At 40.6% G+C, this 23,952-nt stretch overlaps 1 protein-coding gene and 1 non-coding gene across 4 annotated transcripts in view; both read right to left on the bottom strand.

Annotated features, from left to right (window-relative positions):
- The window catches only part of Ubap2 (ubiquitin associated protein 2), an 86,431-nt gene that overhangs the window by 22,160 nt on the left and 40,319 nt on the right, over positions 1–23,952 (bottom strand). For all 3 annotated transcript variants that reach the window (XM_027403353.2, XM_035439924.1, XM_027403354.2), the window contains exons 3-11: positions 23,249–23,326; positions 22,123–22,233; positions 20,077–20,230; positions 16,072–16,149; positions 14,858–14,912; positions 11,023–11,126; positions 6,714–6,779; positions 3,804–3,856; positions 2,732–2,799 (exon numbers count right to left, since the gene is read on the bottom strand). In XM_027403353.2, the coding sequence (XP_027259154.1) occupies positions 2,732–2,799; positions 3,804–3,856; positions 6,714–6,779; positions 11,023–11,126; positions 14,858–14,912; positions 16,072–16,149; positions 20,077–20,230; positions 22,123–22,233; positions 23,249–23,326 (767 nt within the window). The remainder of the gene's footprint in view (positions 1–2,731; positions 2,800–3,803; positions 3,857–6,713; positions 6,780–11,022; positions 11,127–14,857; positions 14,913–16,071; positions 16,150–20,076; positions 20,231–22,122; positions 22,234–23,248; positions 23,327–23,952) is intronic.
- On the bottom strand, positions 316–396 carry LOC113834475. Its single transcript, XR_003482982.1, has one exon. It is a non-coding gene; the product is annotated as a small nucleolar RNA SNORD121A (small nucleolar RNA).

Genomic DNA, 23,952 nt, shown 5'->3' with positions numbered 1-23,952 from the left:
TGTGTAGAGAGAACCTGTCTCAAAAATAAATAAAAGAACTACAAAAAGTTCAGGTTTTTGACCAGTGAGATGGCTTAGAGATCAAGTAAAGATACCTGCCACCAAAGCCTGACAAACTTGATTTCAACTGCAGGGACCCACATGGTGGAAGGAGACAAGCAAGGCTCAAAAACTCTCCTTTGACCTCCACTCATGTGTGGTGGCACATCACACCTACAACCCAAAATGAAAATAAAATGCACATACACACAATGAATAAGAAGAAATCTTTCATTCCAGTTATTGCTCACTGATGAGTAAAGAAGTTTGATCTCGGCCCAGGAAACTCAGTAGCTGAGCTCCACACAGAATCATCAGATATGTGCTTGGAAACCATCACATCATTGTTTCCTGGATAAAGACCGTCTTCTACTTCCAGCTATTACTGCAAGAATTTATGAGCAATAAATTCTTCATGACTTGCTAATGGGCGTACTCCTGAAGACCCCATACTGAATGAAGTACATTACACTTGGTGAGCCACACCTTTAATCCCAGCAATTGAGAGGCTGATGCAGTTGGATCTTTGAGTTCAAGGCCAACCTTGCATACATAGGTTCCAACACAGCCAGAGGGTTACAAAGTGAGGACCTATTATTACAAACAAAGAAATGCAAACACACATCGCACTGGAATAAAACAAACGCAAACACAAACAAACAAACAAACAAACTCAAACACACATCGCACTGAAATAAAAGTGAGTGGCTAAGGATAATCGTCACTGGCAGCAGTGGAGTTTGCAGTCCCTGGTGCCATCTGATTAGCTGTGTTGAAAATTTGTGAAGACGACGGCTTCTTTTTGTTTGTTTTAAGCATTTTTTATTTATGCGATTTTGGTTGGGATTTTTGTTTGGTACATTTTTTAAGAGAGGGTTTCTCTGGTTACAGCTCTGGCTATCTTGGAACTCGCTTTATAGATCAAGCTGGTCTCAAACTCACAGAGATCCTCTGGTCTCTACTTTCTAAGTGGTGGAATGAAAGGTGTGCATGCACTACCACCTGAAACATAAGGTTTCAGGTAGTCAAGGTTAGCTTCCCGTTTACTTTATATGTGAGCCTTGCTTAAAACTCCTGATCCTTCTACCTCCCCATCCTGAATATTAAAATTAAAGACATTCAACATCATGCCTAACTCAATTATCTTTTTCTCATATTCATTTATTTTACATATGAGTGTTTCATTTCTATGTATATGTATCTGTGTGCCATGTTTATGCCTGGCACCCATGGAGATCAGAAGAGGGTAGCAGATCCCTTGGAATTGGAAGTATGGAGACCGATGACCAGACATGTTAGTGATAGAATCTAACCTGGGTGCTCTTACCCACTGATCCACCTCTCCAGCTCTCAATTATTATTTTTTTTTTTTGAGAAATTAAAGTACCACCAGTAAATTAGCTATTTTTCACTTAGTTATAAACTCAACGAAGATCTATGAACTTTTTCTCTCCTATAATAAAGCCCTGTCTCATTTAGCTTGGTTTTGAGAAGAAGATTCAGGGCTTCCTTTTTTGTTTTGTTTTGTTTTTTGTTTTTTGGTTAGGGTTTCACTGTATTGCTTTGGAGGCTATCCTGGAACTAGCTCTTGTAGACCAGGCTGGTCTCGAACTCACAGAGATCCACCTGCCTCTGCTTCCTGAGTGCTGGGATTAAAGGTGGGCTGGGATTAAAGGCATGAGCCACCACTGCCCAGCTCTCTTGTACTTCTTAAAGATATATATATACACACATATCTAGGCTTTAAACTTTTTAGCATTTAAAATGTTTTTAATTTTAAAATTAAATACCTTTAGAGCATGTGTGCACATATGTGTTTGCATGCTTATATTAAGGTCAGAGAACAAGCTGCAGGAGCCAGTCACACAGACCCTTATCACCATTATCAAAGGTGTTTAGAATTACCATGGTGAACCACGTCTGTAAGCCTATGGAAATGTCCTCGTACACAAAAGTGCTATGGCACATGGGCATGATGCTCTTGCACCAAAATACATGCAAGCTCAGACACATAAAAATACATAAATGTAAAACAATGTTTTTTCCCCCCAGGGTAGACAGCCCTTCTGAAGGACAACACAGCCTCTACACAACTGCACGCACGCACACGCGCACACACACACACACACAAATAATTTTAACCTCAAAGGCCTTCTTTTGCTGGAATTTGGCACATTATAATAACATGTCCATTTAAAATGGCAAGTTTGAATTAGGTTAGAGACCATCTAAACAAATGCATGAAGAAACTAAAGAATATAAGGTACTAAAGTTTAGTCTTTAAACTGTTTTAGGCGGGAATAGTGATATACATCCAGAACTCCAGAGGCAGAGGCAGGAAGATCTCTAAGCTCTAGACCAGCCTGGGCTACAAAGTAAGACCCCAAATTCAAGGGCAAAATCAAAACTTTATTAAAAGAGTAACTATGAATTATAACTAGGTTTAGTATACTCTCTGGCCAACTGCTAACATATCCCAAGAACAAGTGTCATTCAATAATCATTGGACACGACTGATAACATGTGAATGAAGTTATGAGTGCTGCAATAAGGGGAAATAAAGGCTAATTAGAGGAATAAAACAGAAACTGTAAGAGTAGAATAAAAGATGGAAATAGTTGCCCTAAAACAAAGTTTCAATTATGCTTCGAATGAAAAAGAAGATAAAAAGAAAAACACAAAAACCCTTTACCTTTGCCCAGGGGTGATGTGGTTCTCTGCTGGAACAGACGAGGCAGTGAAAACTTTGGTTTCAGAAAGCTGTATGGAAAGTTCAACAGAAAAAACTTTACTTTTGTCTGTACAATACATATGCAAAGCATATTTGACTGGAGCCCTTTTCAGGCAGCAGTGTTCTTATCACCTAGAGGGTGTCTAAAGGAAATGACTCATACAAAAACCACCAAGTAACTAACCCTCCCCAAGAAAGGCAACTACATCAGTAGACGTGAAGGAACAACTTAACACAAAGGGGGCCAACCTTCAAGTATTAGTTAGTACTCCACTTGAAACACCACTGATCAATGAATGTGCTAAAAAAGCAGGAAACTTTGAAAAGTTTGATGATTTTTTTTCTCCAAAGAAAAATGTCTTTTCTCTTTCATTGATTAGTAATCTTTATTTGAAAGCCACGGGCTTATTATCTTTAGATTCATTTTTTATTTTATTTGAATATTTGCCTGCACATGTGTGCCTGAGACAGCAATTACCAAGTTTGCCCTTGACCTAACACTTGAATGCTCGGTTCTTTCACCACCACCAAATAAAAGATTTTAAAAAACAGCCAGTATCTTAAGCCTTTAATCACAGCACTCAGGAGGCAGAGGCAAGTGGCCAGCCTGGTCTATAAAGCAAGTTCCAAGACACCCAGGGCCACACAGTGAAACGCATAGGGGGCAAGTGGGGGGAGTTACAGAGTGTTTAAATTATGACTTAGGTGAGCAGCTTCAACATTTCAGAGTTCACTTGAGAGGCAGAGGCAGAAGGATCTCCATGAGTTTGATCAGTCTGGTCTAGAATTCCAGGACATTCAGGCCCACATATAACATCAACAAAGAAACAAACAACAATAAAAAAAACCTGAGAACCATGTGTTGAAAAGGCAACTCTTTGAGAACAAGGGACAGAGGCAGAAGAGGAGGGGGGAGGAGGGGAAAGAAGCGTAGTAGCAGTAGCAGCAGGTTAGACAAGATAAATGGCACTGGGCTTTTTCTGAGAGATGCTAAGACATAGCAGGAGGAAGAAAGGTCTGAATGAACACTTACGTCTTCAGTCCAATCTTCTGTTGTCCATTCTTCCACAGAATTTTTCCAGGCACCTGACAGGGAATAAAAAAAGGTCCAGTACAGTCAACCATACTACTAATGTGATGGGGGATGTCCTTCTGTATATATGTTTTTCTTATTGGTTGATGAATAAAACACTGATTGGCCAGGCAGGAAGTATAGGCATGAGAAGGAGAGAGAGGAAGTAGACGCCATGTAGAGACTGGGAAGATAGGACGTGCCAAGTGTTCTCTGGTAAGATAAAGCCATGTAGAGATACATAGATACATACATAGTTTTAAGAAGCCCTAGCCATCGGCCAACAGTTTGATGATTAATATATCTCTGTGTACTTATTTGGGGCTGAAAAACAGCAAAGTGACCTAGCTGGAAAGAAACTTCAACACTAATGAGTTTGTGTATTATGCAAGAAAAATAATTCAACTCATTAGTAATTTTACTAATTCAACTAATTACTAATTCAACTAATTAGTAATTAGTAATTACCAATCCAAGAAAAATTATTTCCTTAAATCTATTCTTAATAAAAATAAAAAATGAATTCTCTATAAAAATACCCAGAACTATATACACTAAAATAAAATTAATGCCTCAAACTGCACTTTAAGAAATATTTTAGCAATTCTGCTGTAAGAAAATGCAAGCATACTAATAAACAAATAAATAAAAAAAAAAGAATAAAATGGATCATTAGGGCAGGTTACAGCTTAACCATACAGTGCTTGTCTAGCATGCACAAGGTTTAATTTCTCAATACTGGAATAATAATAATAAAATAATAATAAATTAAACAGGGAGGTGGTGGCACATGTCTGTAATCCCAGCACTCAGGAGGCAGAGGCAGGCGGATCTCTGTGAGTTCCAGACCAGCCTGGTCTACAAGAACTAGTTCTAGGACAGCCTCCAAAGCCACAGAGAAACCCTGCCTAGAAACCCCCTAAAAAATAAGTAAATAAATACATAAAATAAAAATAATAATAAACTATAGGAGTTAGTGAGTTAGCAGTCAATGAAGTGCTCACTGTGGAAGTATAAGAACTTGAGATCAATTCTCAGAACGCATAATGTTAAAAAAAAGCGGGGGGAGGAATTCAAGGGCTATGGGAACAGGTAAGACGAGTACTAGAGAATGGAGCATGGAGAACAGAGCTTGAATTTCCAGTAACTCATGTAAAAGCTGAGCATGATCAAGCCAAAGTTGGTGTTCGGAAACAGGCAGATACATGTTTGATCTTTGAGAGGTGATGACAGGAAAATCCCTGAGGCTCACAGGCAGGCCAGTTTAGACTACTGAAGGCCCCAACCTAAGTGAGAGAGCCCATCTCAAAACACAACAGGCATGGCTCCTAAGAAATGACACCCAAATTTGATTTCAGCCTCCGCATGCATGTGTATTTGTGCATATATACCCACATGAACATATAATTAGAACACCTTTGTAATGAAAACCTGTACCAGTGACTTTAGCGATTATCAGATATAGGAAGCAAGGTAAAAAAAAATAATTGCTACATTACACAATTTCCAACCAAGTTCACACAATGTCATTACTGTAACTGTCATCCTGTTCTAAGTCCAGAGGAGCAGGGAAATAATTTTAAAATTAACACAAAGAAGCTGTGCATAATCAGGTGAGAAAATGAGTTTGTTTCTAAGCAGGAAGACATCATGCATAATGATAGTTGTAGGTAGGAAAGATGTAGCACCATGAATTGATGTGTGAAGAAAAGCATAGGAAAGCCAGAGGCACATGCTGCAATAGCCTGCCATACACACTGTAGTATAAAAATGCTATGGAAATAGGTGAACTCAGACTCTTTTTTTCCCCCCAGTTTTTTGAGACAAGGGTTCTCTGTGTAACGGCTCTGGAACTCGCTTTGTAGACTAAGTTGGCCTCAAAACTCACAGACCTCTTGAGTGCTAGAATCTACCACAGCTGGACTGAGCTCAGACTCTTAATTCTAGAACATTCAAACTTCACAGTAAGAATTTCATACAAATGATTCAATTTCCTATCTATGGTCCTATACCCCAAAACACATGGGATAACTTTGATAACATTATTTTCAGTTTCAAACAGTATGGTTGAGCTAACTAAGATTATAGTTCACTGGTGAGGTATTTGCACAGTATATGCAATGCTCTGGCTTCAGTCCCAGGTCAAAAACTAAAAGCCCAGAAGCAAGGAGTATAAGGTAGAGCCATAGGGAAGAGATAAGTAAGAACAAAGTAAATACACAGTTGTTCTATAAAAATGACACAATGAATCTCCTTCCTTCCTCCTTTCCTCCCTCCCTCACACTCCTTCTTCCCCTCCCTTTCTTTCTGTTTTAGTTTTCTGAGACAGGGTCTTATCACACAGCTTTGGCTGTCCTGGAACTCCCTCTGTAGACTAGGCTGGCCTTGAACTCAGAAATCTATCTGCCTCTGCCTTCAGAGTGCTGAGATTCAAAGAGTGCAGCACTACACTCAGTCTGAAACCCGTTACTTTGTATAGGAATGGAGCAACTTTAAGTTTTCAAAATTTTATTAGTTTTATTTATTTTGTGGTGGGAGTAGGATGGGTTATAGGTGTCACAGCATGAATGTGGAGGTCAGGGGACAATTTGTAAAGGTTAATTCTCTCCATCTATGGGTCCCCAGGATTAAACTCATCAGGATTGGGAACTCATGCCTTTAGCATTACTTGACTGGCTCACAGGTTTCTTCTTTTGAGTCTAGCCTCAAACTTTGCACTACCTGTACTCGGTACCACACCTACTTTATGCAGTGCTGGGGTCAAACCTGGGATCTCAAGTACCCTGGGGGACCACTCTACCAATGGATGGCATACTTGGTTCTGAAGGATTCTTATCTACGCAAAATTTCAAAACAAAACATCCATCATACCTTTGAGTCCATAAGACCTTTTATTTGGCAGCTCCTGAGATATACTGTGAGGCTTTCCCATCCCTTCTGTGGATCAAAAGGAAAGCTTTTAATGATGGAAACAAGAGAAAGTCAGCACTTGAAATAAAGTTAATGTATCACACAGCAGTCCCCTTCAGGGAGAGCCCACGGCCCAAAAACATTAAATGGAAAATTCTAGGAACAAAACATCAAGAACATTCATATAACACTTATAGTTTTTACTTCATTTAGTAAGTTCTAACTGTTAAATGTCTTACTATGCCTGATTTACAAATCAAACTATTGGAGCCAGCAAAATGGCTAAGAAAGTAAAGGTGCTTGCTGTTAAGCCTGATGTCCTGAGTTCATTCCTGGAACCTACTGGTAGAAAGTCTTCTGACCTCTTCATACCCACTCATGAAGGTAGAGAGCAATAAAAGTTAGAGAGCAATAAAAGACACATGGTGCCCTGCCCAGTTCTGGTTTCTAGAGTTATACACATGGGCACAAGAATCCACACCACACACACACACACACACACACACACACACACACACACACACACACACACACACTTAATGACTCATGCTTACTGAGATTATCTTTGCCTATCCTGAAGTAATATTCATTCCTGCCTTCTTTGTGAATACATGTAAGCCTCACTTGGACCGTTGCTCTGCTGTATTCACTGTAGTGAACAACCCTGAATTGTAAAATTTTTGCTCTAGTCAGCTAGACAGAAGACTCATGATCCCCGCTAGGTACATTGTCAACTCTCCATATACACTTCTGCTAGTTCCATGCTGCCTATTACTATAATTTGAGATTAAGTTCTTGAGTTCTTGGTTGTTTCATCACAATTGCTTGGCTTACTGTAAATACTCTTCCATTGTGTTTTTAGGATGAAGGCAGAAGACTGCTAAGATGTGAAGTAGAATCTATTCTGAAGCTACCTATCAATACCTATCATCCTGAGGAGAAAACCAGGTTGCAGCAATAATGATATCTCCAACTCCAGAACACTAAACATGTTGCCCCTTTTGGTAGAAACTGTGTTGAATTTCTCCACAAACAAATCTTTCACATACATTATGTACATTTTACTTCTTCAATACTAGGGATACATCCCTGGGCCTTGCACATGGAAAGAAGTGCCCTACCTCTGAGCTACATCCCCAGCCACAAAAGATGCTACAAGCTTTTAAATTATGATCCATTTTTAGTTTATTTGTAATTATTTATTGCTACTAGAAAAACACCATCTCAATTTTAATTATGGTTACAATTCTGTATGCATGTTAGAATTCAACTTATTCTGCCTGTAGAAATTGTATGTAAATTAGATCTCAATGGGTCAGCAAGATGGCTCAGCAGGTAAAGGTTCTTGCTGTCAAGGTTTATAACCCTGAGTTCAATCACCAGTATCCACTTGGTGAACAGAATGGACTCACATGCTCTCCTTCATCTCCATGAATACACCCATTTGCTCACACACATACATGCAAACAAGTTAGTAAGATAAATAATAAAGCTGAAAATGATAAATCCAGGGCTAAAGGAGTTGAGGCAGGAGAATCTCCATGAGCTCCAGGCCAGCCTGCACTACATTCAGGCTAGCCTGACTGTAGAGTAAGACCCTCAAAATAACACTTAAAAAATACTGTGCCTCCCCTCAAAAACAAATAAATTACTTACTAATAAATCTGTTCTTGAGTCAGTGTCTCATGACCAGGCTCACCTTCAATTTGCTGTGCAGCCTAGCATAACTTTGAACTTGATCTTCCTGCCTGTATCTAAGTAGTGGGATTCTAGGCATATACCACTATGCCCAGCCCAGATTAAACAATACTAGTATCAAACTAAGGGTTCTGTGTAAGCATTCTACCAACTGAACTATATAAATCTGATTTTTTTTGGGGGGGGAGTCTGCTCTTGATATGGTATTTCAAGCCCTGGCTGCTCTTGAACTTAGAGATCTTTCTGCCTCTGCCTCCCAAGTGCTGAGATTAAAGGTGTGTGCTACCATGCCCAGTTCAATAAATCATATTTTTCAATTCAACTTGTTAAAGATACTAGACATTTACAAGAAGGATCACTATAGATTACTAAATGCAAAGATGGGAGCCAGTTAAAAATTCAAATTTATAACAGGATTTAAAAAATGTTCTTTAGATCTGGAAAATTCATGCCGTAGTTAAAAGCACTTGTTCCTGTAGAGGATGTCGATTCAATGCTAAGTACCCACCTGGTGCTCACAACCAGCTGCGACTCCAGTACCAGTGGGCCAATGCCCTCACCTGACCTCTGTGGGCACCAGGCATGCAATGATGCACAGACATACAAGGAAAAATATTCACAAACATAAGGGTTTTTTTCTTTTCTTTTTTTTAAAGGCAGGGTTTCTCTGTGTAGCTTTGTAGACCAGGCTGGCCTCGAACTCAAGAGATCTACCTGCCTCTGACTCTTGAGTGCTGAGATTAAAGGTGTGCACCACCACTGCCCAGTTACATAAGTTTTTCTTTTTTTTTAAAGTCCATAATGTCACTTCCAATTTTACCTGTTTTAAAAGTATTTTTCTAGATACAAGTTTGTTAATCTGTTGTTACCATTAGATTTATTACTTAGCATTGGATATTTCCTGTTTGTTTGATGTGATTTTTGAGACAAGATCTTACTACAGCCCAGGTTGGCCTAGAATTTACATAATCCTCCTGTATCAGCTTCTTAAATACTGTTAAGAGGCATTAGGTACGACAAACAACTGCGCATCACATTTTATGAGGTTATTACAATTGCTTTCCATGTTCTGTTTGGGAATGGGAATGTACCTCAGTTGGTGGATTGTCTGCCTCACAGGTGCAAAGACTGGGTTCAATCCCAGTACCACATAAACCAGATTGGAGCAGGAAAACATGGAAGTGCTGCTGCAAGAGCTCTATGAAACTGTCCAAATGTTACCAGGAGAATTATAGCCCTCAACTAAAGTTCCAGGTGTGGAGGAAGAATTAGTTTGGTATTCCTTATTTTGGGTCATTAGTGGCTAATTTTTGCATAAATTATATTTTTATATAAACATAGCTTCAGTAGTTAAGACTACCACAAACTCATCTCCAGAAGATCTCCAGGTAAACAAACAGTAACAACTATTTACTTACATATTTCAGAAAACAATACAAAAAGCTGAGCATGGTGGCACATGCCTTTAATCCCAGCTACTCAAGAAGCAGAAGCAAGTCGGTCTGAGCTCTAAGACAGCCTGGTCTACAGAGCAAGTTCCAGGACAGCGCAAGGGCTACACAGAGAAACCCTATCTCAAAAACACCAAAATAAATAAATAGCTAGTCACTGCTGGCACACTCGAGTAGAGGCAGGTGGGTCTCCAGGTCATCCAGGACTGTTATACAGAGTAACTGCCCCCCAATAAATAGATAGATAGATAGATAGATAGATAGATAGATAGATAGATAGATAAAGCCCGCACGCATTTTTTTTTTTAAGGTTTTAACAGTTACCACCCAGAATACTAAGCACTTTCAGTAAAATTTTCTCCTAAGGACTGAAAGATGGCTCTACAGTTAAGAGTAGTTCCTGTTCTTCTGGAAGACCTGAGTACAATCCCAAGCTCCTAAATGTCAGTGTACCAACACCTGTCCAGGGGATCCAATGGCTGGCCTACTCAAGCACTGACAAGTGTGGTCCCACAAACATACATGCATGAAAAACACCAATAAACATAAAAAATCCTAAACTCTTCTCCTAGCTGAAAGTGGTTGCACACACCTGATTCTAGCACTTCAGCAGCTGAGATAAGAAGATAAGAAGGTTCAAAGTCAGGTAGAAAACAGGACTTCATCACATTTTTAAAGTAAAGGCAGGACTAGAGAGATGGCTCAGTGGTTAAGCACATATACCCAACTTGGATTCAGGAACTTCAGACAGGTCATGCCCCATCATACTCAAATAAAACAAAACATTTTAAAACCATCTCTAGCGGCAGTTAAGGATGTTTGTTCTTCCAGAGGACCTGCATTCAATTCCCAGAAATTCGAGGAATGTGGCACCCTCTTCTCTCCTCTACAGGCACCTAAACTCACAGTCAGTCAGTCAGTCAGTCTGTCTCTGTCTCTCTCTCTCTCAAAAAAAGTCTTTGAAGACAGGTTAGATCGTTAAGTCTTGAAATCCCAGAGTTCAAGAATATGAGACAGGAGGACCACGAAAGTTCAAAGCCAACTCAGGCTATATAGTGAGATCATTTCTCAAGAACAGACATAGAACAAAACAAAGACTTCAGACAAATCAAAACACTTACCAGTGCCCTCATCTGTACCATTCTGAGCAGCTTCCCAAACTCCCGACTTTGTCCCATTGATATCTGTAGATGCGGACTCTGAATAGTCTGCAGGGTTAAATGTCCTGGGGTTTGAAGTAAACAAACAGGCAACTAAAGCAAGCATCAAAATCACAAAATAAACACTGTGTACAAAATTTCCCATACAAAAAAATTTTGATGGGCATTGGTGGCACACTCCTTTAATCCCAGCACTTAGGAGACAAAGGCAGGTGAGTCTCTAGAAGTTCAAGGCCAGCCTGGTCTCCAGAGCGAGTTCCAGGACAGCCAGGGCTGTTACACAGAGAAACCCTGTCTCGAAAAACCTTTAGTTCAGCACTGGGGAGGCAAAAGTAAGCATCAGGACAGCCAAAGAAACATTGAAAGGCTCTGTCTCTAAAAACAAAAAGAGGAAAAAAAAAAAAAAATCCAAACCAAATAAGCTCAAGTTCCTTCAAAGGGCTGCTGTAAAAGGCTTCTCCCTCCTACCATTTGATTGATGACAGCTAACTTTTAAGCCATTGTGATGTTGCTTCTTTAAACACTTTTTTTTTTTTTTAACTTTATGTGTATGGGTGTTTTATCTATGCACCACCTACTTGAAGTGCCCTGAGAGGCCAGAAAATGGGGATTTCATTTAAATCAGAAGAGGCCAGGACTTCTGTAAAATAGAGTTACAGATGTTTATGAGCTGCTGCTGGTGGGTGCTGGGAATCAAACCCAGGTACCTCTGGATAAGCAACCAGTGGTTTTAACTGCTAAACCATCTCTCCAACCCCTATAATGAAGATTTTGTTTGTTTTGAGACAGTCTTGTAATGTAGCCTTGGCTGTCCTGGAACTGAGTAAGTAAACTAGGGTAGCCTTGAACTCACAGAAATCTGCCTACCTCTCAAATGCTGGAATTAAAGGCTTATGCCAACACAAACAGCCTGATACAGATTTTTTTATCTGTTATTTAGTGTGTGGGCACACACACATGCTATCGCATACTTATGGGGAGCAGGTTCTTTCCTTCCACCATAAGGGTCTCAGAGACAGGACTTAGTCACAAGTCTTAGCAACAAGCACCTTTACCTGTTAGGCCCAATGATGTGAATGTTTTAATTTTGTTTCTGAGACAGGGTCTCACTATGGATATGTAGTGCTGGCAAGACTCAACCTACCTCTGCCTCCTAAGTAGTAGGACTAAAGACATGAGGCTCCACTCCTTTTTATCATTTTTGAAGACAGAATCTGCCTCATGTATCCCAGGTTGCCTATAAACTCACTCTGTAATTGAGGACAACCTTGAACTTCTGATACTGTTAACAGGCCCCCAGACCTTAAAACAAATGATACCATAATAGAAGTACCATTCAAGCCTTGGAACCCAGCACATAGGCAACACCTGCCAAAACAAGAATAAGATCTAATCCATCAAACCTTGATTTTGGCTTTCTGTGGTTCCACTTCTGGCTAACTGATGTATGCCAAGAGAGGATGTGTTTTTTTATGCTTAAAAAAGCTCAACCTAAGAAAAGGCGCAGGGCTGCAAGGTGTCTCAAATACCTAGAGTAGTTGCTGGCTAGCTAATAAAGACTTTCTGTTGGCTTGAACACATGTCTGAGTAATCTTCTTTGGTGGATACCTCATAAAAATACAAGTTTGTACCAGCATGTCCAGCTTTATGATATGATGGGGACTGAACCCAGGGCTTTCTGGGAAGGCACTAAACCAACTACATCTCCAGCCAAGCATGCATATCTTCTAACAAAGAAATGGCTACTTCTGGACCCTATATCTACTCCTGTAGAAATGGCTCTCAGGTTTCAACAGTTTGATCCTTGGCATCCTAAGAAGTTAGGAGACCTGGAAGCTTTTCCAGCCAAGAAAGAACACCAGGAAAAAAATTGTCAAGGAAGGTGTTAGAGAGATGGCTCAGTGGTTAAAAGCACTTGCTGCTCCTTGTAGGACTTGGCAGCAGGTTCAATACCCAGCACCCACATAACAACTCAAATTGACCTGCGAACTCCAGTACCTAGGAAAACATCTTCAGGTCTCACAGGCACCTTCCTGCACATGGTACACAAATAAAATACTCAAGGCTCACACAAAAATCATCTTTTAAAAACCGTCCAATTTCTCTCTCTCCCTGTATTTCTTCCAGACAGGCCTGTACCTACTCCCTCCTCTCCATTTCCCACTCTTTACTAATAAACCTCTTAGAATGGTTAAAAAACAAAAACAAAAACAAAAAAACTCCAATGAGCAGTAATATCAACAGTTAATACATCTCTTTTTCCTTGTGTCGGACTCTAAGCTTGGCAGGTTTATTTGGGGAGGTCAGTTTTCTGAAATAAGGTCTCTCAATGTCACGTGGCTGTCCCAGAACTTGCTATGTAGACTAAGGGGACTTTGAACTTACAGACTTAGATCTGTCTGCCTATGCCTTGGTGTGCTGAGGATTAAGGATGGGTCTGTGCCATCATTTTTATTTTATGTGTACAAGTGTTTCACCTACATGCACATATATGCACCATGCGCATGCTCCCTGCCCATGGAGGCCAGAAGAGTGCATCAGATCCCCTGAAACTAGGGTTCAAAGGGTTGTGAGGCACAATGTGGTACCGGGGTACTAGAACCAAACACAAGGCCTCTCCAAGAAAACCACTGAACCATTTCACCAATACCCCCAACCTAGCTTTGAATGGAATTATATTCTTCTTCGTGTACAGCTATAGCTATGTTTTGTTCATCACTTCTCTATATTTGCATGACAATCCTAACTGAAGGGGCTGGAGAGATGGCTCAGAAGTTAAGAGCACTGACTGCTCTTCCAGAGGTCCTGAGTTCAATTCCCAGCAACCACATGGTGGCTCCCAACCATCTGTTATGAGATCTGGTGCCCTCTTCTGGTGTGCAGATATACATGGAAGCAGAATGTTGTTTACATAATAAATAAAAATCTTAAAGAAAAAAAAAAAAAGAAAAGCCTTGGTTTAAAAAAACAAAAACAATCCTAACTGAAGGGCTGGTGAGATGGCACCAGCTGCCAAGACTGGCAAGCTAAATTCTATTATGGGACACAAATGGTGGAAGGACAGGATGACTTTCAAAAGTTATCCTCTGACTCCATACGGACGCCATGCATATGTTCACAAATACACAGCATATATGTCAGTATATACACATAAAAATGTAAAAAATAATTATGTTCTAACAGAACATCCCCAAGGCATCATGATCAGGTGATTAACGAAGAACAAAATAAGTACCAATGTTCCAATATACACAGAAGAATTTGAAGTAAACATAAAAGCTACCAATTTAAAGTTTAGGGCTCAATATCTGAGTTGTCTTGCCACACACAAAAAAACAAGGAGAAAGAGTAAACCTAGAAACAATAGTAGTCAATTGTAACACCTACTTAGAACAGTCAGCCTTTACTACTATCACTCAGGATAAAAGTATTATTTTTACAAGAACATATTTTGTGTACAATGGCTGGATTTAGCTGGCTTTCAACTCGGCAACTCAGGATAATTATGCACATATGCCTGATCCCTACCCTAGGGGACATTTGGCAGTTGTCTGCAGACATTTTAATGACTTCATGGAGGTGAGGGGTTATACTGAAAGGTTGTGCAGGAAATCTATCATCCCAATAAAGCATTATCCAAGTAAAACTGCCAGCAGTGCAAAGGTTAGAACCCTGACTTAATATCTCTGGCAACATTAATGCTCTAAGTGTGATCAATAAGTTGTAGACAGGTCGGAGGGAGAGAAAAGTAGAATAACTAGGAAATAACTACAACAATAGGATGGCTGTGACTTACCCCATGCTTTGAGCAGAGAACCTTCCTGCCCCTCTGCCTCTGCCACGTCCAAATCCTTTAGAAAACACAATTGTGGAATACAGTAGTATTTGTATATGTATATATTGTTGAATGATTTAATCAAGCAGAGTTTCAGGCCAATCTGGGCTACATAGTGACTTCCAAACCAACCTAGACTATAGTATGAGACTCTTTAAAAAACAAAACAAAACAAAAACACCCCTTTATTGTTGGCACTTTAATCCACATAGAGGCAGGCAGATCAGTAAGTTCAAGGCCAGTCTGCTCTAAACAGTGAGTTCCAGGACAGCCAGAACAATTAATACAGAGAAACCCAGTCTCGAAAAACCAAAAAGTAAAAATGACAAGTGCTAGACAGAGGGGTCCAGTGGTTAGGGGCACTGGTCAAAGGACCTGTGTTCCATCCCCAGCTCCCACATGGCAGCTCACAACCACTGTACACCAGTCCCCAGGAACATCCATAGCCCTCTTCTGGGATCCACAGGCCTGCATACACATAGCACATGGACATATATGCAGGCAAAATATCCATACACATAAAACATTGTAAATAAATATTGCCCAGTGGTGGTTTAATCCCAGAACCTGAGAGGGAGGGGCAGAGACAGGTGTATCTGAGTTCAAGCCTGGTCTACATATCCAGGACAGCCAGGGGTGGACAGAGAAACCCTGTCTAGAAACAACAAAAACAAACAAGCAAAACTCCACAAAAGCCCAAAATAAAGAATAAGCTGTTCTTGCTTTGTTGACAGTCTATGTATACTAGAACTCTCCAGCCCCTGCCTGACTCCCACCACACCTGACTATAAAAGTGGTTTTCAGAATCCAAGAGGCAATAAGCAATAGGATGCCAGGGTCTGGAGTGTAGCTCAGCAGCGGAGCACATTCTTATCCAGGATAGGCACTGGGCTCAATCTTCAACACCAAAATAACAGAACCAAAGTAAAATTAAAAAAAAAAAAAAACAAACAACAAACAAAACAATAACAAAGAAACACACACACACAACACAAAAAAAAAAAAAAAAAAAAAAAAAAAAAAAAACCCACATCTGGCATAAACTAAACACTTCCATCACAGGCATTAGAGGACATCTTTCATAATGCATTTCCACACATTCTCAAAGCCCAGTAAAGAATCAGCCCACCTTCTCCTCTGGTGCCCAGCATTCTATTTGGATCATTCTCCCTTACCTCTGCCTCGGCCCCTCTTGCCTCGCTCTGAAGGTTTGTCTCCTTGGTTGCTATCAATTCCATTCTCCTCACCCTTGACTAAAGAGGAAAAAGCAGAAATGCCAACTTTTCATTTCCAAACCTTTGTACCAAACTTCTCAGGCACTTAAACTTAACAAAACCAAACACATAATGACCAAAAAGTTAAAAATGTGAAGCATGGTTGCACTCTCCTCTGATCACACAAGTTGAAGGCCAGCCTGGTCTACAAGGGAGACTGTGTCTCCAACAGCAGGTTAGGATGTAAACAACATTTAGAAACTAGGAAAAGGGGCTGGAGAGATGGATGGCTCAGAGGTTAGGAGCACTGGCTGTTGTTCCAAAGGTCCTGAGTTCAATTCCCGGCAACCACATGGTGGCTCACAACCACCTTGAATAAGATCTGGTGCCCTCTTCTGGCCTGAAGGACACATGCAGGCAGAATACTGTATACTTTAAAAAAAAAAAAAAAAAAAAAGTACAAAGTACCACAAAACTGGAAGCATAAGACCAAACACTTTCATCATTAGGATGGTGGAACAAAGAGAATCGTAAGTTCAAGGCCAGTTGGATAACATAGTGAGACTTAGTCTCAAAGGGCGGAGAGAGGTGGGGGGTGTCCACAAAAAAAATGAATGGCAACACATGCCAGATATCACAGATATACAAATTAAATTAAAATAAGACGGTGCTGGACATGGTGGAACATGCCTTTAATGACGGCACTCGGGATAGAAACAGGATCTCTGTGAGGCCAGCCTGGTCTACATATAGAGCAACAAGACATCCAATAGATAACATAGTAATTTTACTTTCTCTGCATGGATGTGCCCTTATCTAAAATACATTTTTTTAAACAGTAAGAACAAAACAAACACGCATTATGCAACGATGTTACACATCACAAAATTTATTTCTTAATTAAAGGCTGTAAAAGTGTTTAAATCAGTAATATCACGTAGCAAACACAGGCACACACGCAGTGTCATTGTAAAAGGTAATGTCAAAGAGACAGGTTCTTTAAGGTAGTACCCAGATAGAGGGAGACATTATAGGTTTAAAGAGAAATCAGGCACTAGGGAAATGTCTGGAGAGCTACAAAGATGACACCAACTAACAATCTAAGCAACCTTAAATGCTCTCCCCTGATAATGAGATTGATGACTAACTTACATCCCATCCTATAGCCTTCATCCAGCAGCTGGTGGAAGTAAAAGCAGACACCCACAGCTAAACCTTGAAATGAACTGGAATCCAGTTGCAGAGGAGGACTGATGAGCAAAGGGGTCCAGACCAGGCTGGTGAAACCCACAGAAACAGCTGACCTGAACAAGGGAGAGCTCTTGGTCCCCAGACTGACAGCTGGGAAACCAGCATGGAACTGATCCAGAACCCCTGAATGTGGGTGTCAGTGAGGAGACCTCGGAAATCTATGGGGCCCCTTGTAGTGGATCAGTACTTATCCCTAGCATAGGAATGGACTTTGGGAGGGATACTCCCTGAGCCTAGACCCCTGCCCCCAGGCAGTATCCCAAAGGATATGACAGACTCTGAAGACCCTCTACGGAAGCCCTCACCCTCCCTGGGGAGCAGAAAGGATTTGGGATAGGTAGGGTATTAGTTGGGGGGGGCAGGGGAAGAGGGGAGGGGAAAGAACTGGGATTGACATGAAAATCTTTCTAATTCAAATTAAAAAAAAATTTTTTTAAAAAAGGTACTACCCAGAAAGAGGCAAGCAAAGACTACTGTTTTTCATTTTTCATATTCATACTGGCTTAAATGGTTGCACATAAAAAAAAAATAACCTGACAAGAGATTTTGGCATCATTAACTCTCTTCACTCTAGCTGCTACTTAACTCACATGAGCTCCCAGTGAGGCTTCCTTTGCAGTACATTTAAATTTACCATATCCCTTCCCATAATCTCCACCTCTTTCTGAATGTATTTCCCCACATAACATGTTCTATGTGACATTATTAAAGTATCATATAAGGCCAGGTATGATACATTTAATCCCAGAACTTGGGTATCAGGGGCTAGCAAAGCTCTGTGAGTCAAAGGCCAGTCAGGGCTACATGAGTAAAGTCATGTAGTCAAAAAGTAAAATAAAATAAAGTAATATATAAGACATAGAGATGTGGCTAAAGAAGAGTTCAAGCTAAGGGCTTTGATTCAATCCCCATCACCAAATTCTACATTTCTATTGCATAAATACTTCTCATTCTTAATGCTACCACTCAATTAACCTTCACATAAAAATAAGGCTGGTGGCAGTGCACGCCTTTAATCACAGCACCCGGGAGGTAGAGGCTGGCAGATCTCTGAGTTTGAGACCAGCTTGGTCTACAAGACCTAGTTCCAGAACAGCCTCCAAAGCCACAGAGAAACCCTGTCTCCAAAAACAAAAACAAATAAATAAATAAATACAGGAAAATAAAAACATAAGGCTGGTGAAATAGCTGAATAGGTAAAGGCGCCTGCCAAGCCTGAAGACCTGAGTTCAACCCCAGGACCCACATGTTAGAAGGAGAGAGAGGACAACCTGAAGGTGTTTCCTGACCTCCATGTGTGCCATGGCATATGTATCCACAAAAAAACAATAAATAGATTAAAAGTAATTTTTAAATCAAATTTAAAACCAGGCTGATGGTCAGTGGTAGTGCATGCCTTTAATCCCAACACAAGAGACAGAGAGAGGCAGGTAAATCTCTGTGAATTCAAGGCCAGCCTGGTCTACATAGTGATTTCCAGGACAGCCAGGGCTATACAGAGAAACCCCGTCCTTATAAACCCAAAACAAAAATTTAGAGCAAGGCATAGTGATGGGTGTCTGTAATTTCACTGCTGGAGGAAGGAGAATTTACTTAAACTAATTATTTTTATGAGAACTAGGAAAAAAAGGGGGGAGGGGCATTGAGACAGGAATTCACTATGAATTCAGGCTGGGCCCTGAATTCAATTTCCCTACTAAAAGCTCTCAAATTCTAGGATAAGGTGCATCACCAGGCTATCAACTTTTTAAAAAAATCTGTTTTTCTCAGTACCATAGGTCTCCACACGACACAAGCAGTCAATGGAATAAACTAATTATAAAATGTCTCCTGGGCTGTTCCAAGTAAAATGGTGTCAAAATATGGATCCACAGGAAACATGCCATGGCACACATTGCGGAGCTTGGACAATAACTTTGGGTTGTCCCCTTCTCGCCTTCTACCTACATGGTTCCTGGGATTGAACTCAGGTCATCAGGCATGGCAGGTACCTTTACCTACTGAGCCCTATTTTTACCAGTTCTATTTTTAAATGGAGGTTAAACTAAATAAAAAGCCCTGCCTATTAAATTTATCTCCTTTAGGTTTTTGTTTGTTTGTTTGTTTTGTTTGAGGGGGGAGACAGTGTCTCACTATATAACCCTGGCTGGTCTGGGACTTACGATGTATACCAGGATGGCTTCAAACACAAAGATCCATATGACTCTGCTTAGGATTAAAGGCATACCTATTATTAATTTGATCCACGTCTATACTATGAGTGTCTGTAACTGGGGAAGAAAAAAATAGTTCATTTATCAGTGAATGAACCTATACCCACTCCAACCCCAGTTCACTTGATCTCTAACAGAAACCAGTTTTGTTTTATTTGGTTGGATGGTTGGTTGGTTTGGTTTTGCATGGACAGAGTTTCCTCTGTGTAGCTTTGTAGACCAGGCTCAGAGATCCTCATGCCTCTGCCTCCCAAGTTCTGGGATCAAAAGCATGGCTACTACTGCCCAGACCAGAAACCAGTCTTAAAGGATGCAAAAAATGAACTAACTACCTGTAGCCCAGGCCAGCACTCACAGGAAACCCCATCACAGCACCTAACAGACCACTGTTAGTGATTACAGTAGGAAATTTACACGTACAGATGGATTCATGGGCTTTCTCTGGGCTGTCCTTTCAGCTCTCTGAGGGTATGGAAATGCTAAGCAGAAAAGCTGTACTCACACTCTCTGCCTCTGTTGCCACCTCTTCCTTTTCGGTTGCTGCTTCCCCGTCCACGACTTGCTTCTCTCTCAGTTCTCTTCTCTCTGTTTTCTTTGTTTTCTGAGCTTTCTTTTCCAAAATTCTTCTTCTTCCCCCCTACAGTCTCCCATGATGTCTATCAAAAAGAGTTCTACAGTCATCAATGTCATACACCTTTCAAACCCTACATTTTAATTCTTTTATATTTAGTTCTACTTTCCTGAAAAAGACAAAACTTGGAGGGACGGCTCAATTCCCAGCACCCACATTGGGTGGCTCCAGCTGCCTGTAAATCCAGCTCTGAGGGAATCTGACAACTGAGACCTTTGTAGGGATGCGTGCGCACACATGAGCGCACACACACATGCGTGCACAATAAAACTAAAAACAAATCTCAAAAAGGACAAAAAGAAATATATACATATTTCTATATGTATTTGTTTTAAAACTATGTGTGTATAGGGGCTGGAGAGACAGCTCAGCCTAAGGGTACTGTCTGATTCCTAGCAGTAGTAGCTCATAACAGTATATAACTCCAGTCCCATAGGATCTGACACCCACTTCTGGCCTTCACAGGCACCAGGCAAGCAAGTAGTGCATATATACACATACAAAGATAACACCTATACACATAGAATAAAATACATAAATCTTTTAAAACAAAGTCAGGCTTTTGTGCATGTGTGCATGTGTACGTAAATGCATTCAGAAAAGGAGAGCTGGACCTACAGGCCACTGTGAACTAACACAGGAGGGTTCTAGAAACTGAACTCAGGTTTCTTAACCACCAAGCCAACTCTGTAACCAAGAAAATCATTTTGGGTACAATCATCAATAAACTTTCTTTTAGGTGAAGTATTATTTGTTTTAACTTGCCCTGAAATAGGTTCCTCAATTTAGAAATACAAACCAAATACAATCCAATTTCAACATAGAGATAAAGGGAATAAAGTTCATAACCGCCTTTTACAGTTTTCTCTGTGTGATTATTATAAGTGTCTGTATTTTAAGCCTCATGAGAAGATGCTTATGGAATATCCATTAATAAAGAAGTTATCAGCAAACCCTGGTTTTCTGTTAGTCTAAAGTTGTGAGTAGGTCAGAAGGGGCTGGAGAGATAGCTCAGTGGTTAAAAGTACTTGTTACTTGTTACCCAGAACTCGGGAGGCAGAGGCAGAGGATCTCTGAGTTCAAGACCAGTCTGGTCTACAAGAACTAGTTCCAGGACAGCCTCCAAAGCCACAGAGAAACCCTGTCTCAAAACAACCCCCCCTCAAAAAAAAAAGTTGGTTTTGCAGATAATCTGGATTCAGTTCCTAGCACGTACATGGCAGTTTATAAAAACCCAAAACTCTATTCCTAGGGTATCACTTACCTGGTGTACATACACACATACATAAACACATATAACACACACACACACACACACACACACCATTTTAATCCCCAGTCTTGTGGTGGATCCTCTAATCCTAGCACAAAGGAAGAGGAGGCAGGCAGTTAAGAATTTCCATGTCATCCTCAGAGTAAGTTTGAGACTATCCTGAGCAAAAGTAAAAAAACCAATGAGGGGGTGGGAGGAGGTTAGAGGTGGTAACTGAGATGAGAAACTGTGAGCAGTCTGCAGCCGGGTTTTCAGCTGGTGTTAGTACCCAAAGGCTGGGGTTCTCTAGGTGGTGTTAGTGTACACAGGACAGGGTCCTCTAGGCAATGTTAATGTCCATAGGCCAGGGTACTCTAGGTGGTGTTAATATCCACAAACCAGAGCACTTTAAGCTGGGGCACTTTAGGGGGTGTTAGTACCAAGAGCTGGGGTAATTTAGGTTGATGTTCATGTCCAAGGGCCAGGGTAGTAGAAACTGTTTTGCTGAAGGAATACCAAGTTACTGGAACTTTCCTGTAGTGCTTGTCTCACATATGAATGAACCTAGGTTTATTTCCCAGAACACCCCCTCCAAAACACAGCACGCCCCGACCCCTCTACAACAACTTCCATACAAGGTGAAACTGAGGAAAAATAACACTTACTGTGTCCGAGTCTCCTTCTAGAAGCACATTGATAGCTTTGTTCACATCTCCATTACAGTCGTGAAGGGCCACTATGCTTTCGTCCTGATTTTTTCCTGTCACTTCCATAAGCTATCAAAGTATCAGAAGATGATTAAAGGGAACCAAAAAGTGGCATTCAATATTAACTTTGCTGATTCTTCTATTCAAATACAGCATCATGCTGTCCTCCCACATGAGAGCTTTTCCTAGACTCCAGTAAGTCTAGGCTCTAAGTGCAGGCTGACTTTCCCATACTCCCCAATAAAACTAGTAGACTCACCCACAAATCAACTGGCCTGGAACAATTTGCTACATAGACCAGGCTGGCCTCAAACACACAGTGATCAGCCTATCTCCGTCTCCCTAGTGCTGGGATTAAAGGTGTGCACCACAACCCCCAGCCTACTAGTCAGCACAACATATGCACAGACAACATTCTCAGAACTCCTAGATCATGTTTAAACTTAGGTCAATAGCATAGAACTTGCAAAGTTTTGATTCCTAAAACATTAACTGGGACTTCACTTGTACATGGCCACCATTCATGAATTGCATTAGAATATCCCACATACAAACTTATTAGTTACACCCCACACAAGCTACTCTCCTAGACATAGTATTGTATCTGAAAACTTAAGCATGCATTATAGCTGGATAACAAGAATGCATGCAGTGCACATACATAATGTAGGCAAAACACATTAATTCATAAAGAAAATATTTCTTTTAAATAATTTATTTTTCGGCTGGGTGGTGGTGGTGGACACCTTTAATCCCAGGACTAGGGAGGCAGAGGCCAACCTGGTTTACAAAGTGAGTCCCAGGACAGTCAGAGCTGTTGTTACAGAGAAACAAAACAAACAAAACAAACGTTTATTTTGTGTGCATTGCTGCTTTGTCTTCATGAATGTCTGTGAGGATGTCAGATCTCCAGGAACTGGAGTTACAGACAGTTGTGAGCTGCCATGTGGGTGCTGGGAATTGAAAGTGGGTCCTCTGGAAGAGCAGTCAGTGTTCTTAACCCTGAGCCATCTCTCCAGCCCCACAGAATATTTTAACTAAAAAATAAAGTACACAGTCATAGCATACTTTCCTAGAAACATACCTGCTTAACTTTAGCTTCGAAATCTGAATCATTCTTATCAAAGATCACTTGTGCGAGCCGCATCTGTTCAGCTGTTGCCTAGGAAGAAAAAAAAAAAAAAAAAAAGCAGTGGATTTCAGCAGCTAAAATACTAACACAGATGTTAGAAGGCAACAGTCAAACAGAACTCTCAATCACTAAGTATTACTTTGAGAAACACTGATTAACCAAGTGTGGTGAGCACACATTCATAATCCCAGCACCTGAGAGGCAGAGGCAAGAGGATTAAGGGTATCTTGGACTACAGGAGAATTTGAAGACACCCTGAGTTGAGGGAGGGAGGGAACGGGAGGAGGGGGGAGATGGGAAACAGACTTCTGGGCTGGGCATGGTGTTGTGCACCTTTAATCAATAAATTCAAGGCCAGCCTGGTCTACAGAGAGGGTTCCAGGACAGCCAAGGCAACACAGAGAAGCCCTGTCTTGAAAAAAAGAAAAAAAAAAGAGAAAATGGACTAGTAAAATTTTAAGGTTTCCTTCTGTATTATTTATAACAATTAAATATTAGTAGCATTGTGCAGTGACACACTATTAAATGCTCATTTGGAGTTTGTGGTATTGGTTTGATGTTTTGCTTTCGTGTTTTGTTTTTATTGTAACAGAAATTGAATCTAGGACCTCACACATGCTAGCAAGCACTGTACCATATATATATCCCTCTCAATC

The sequence above is a fragment of the Cricetulus griseus genome, chromosome 2 (genome assembly GCF_003668045.3).
Source record: "Cricetulus griseus strain 17A/GY chromosome 2, alternate assembly CriGri-PICRH-1.0, whole genome shotgun sequence".
NCBI classification, from domain to species: Eukaryota; Metazoa; Chordata; class Mammalia; order Rodentia; family Cricetidae; genus Cricetulus; species Cricetulus griseus.
The sequence above is the reverse complement of the archived record's forward strand: the minus strand, read 5'-3'. Positions and strand labels throughout refer to the sequence as shown.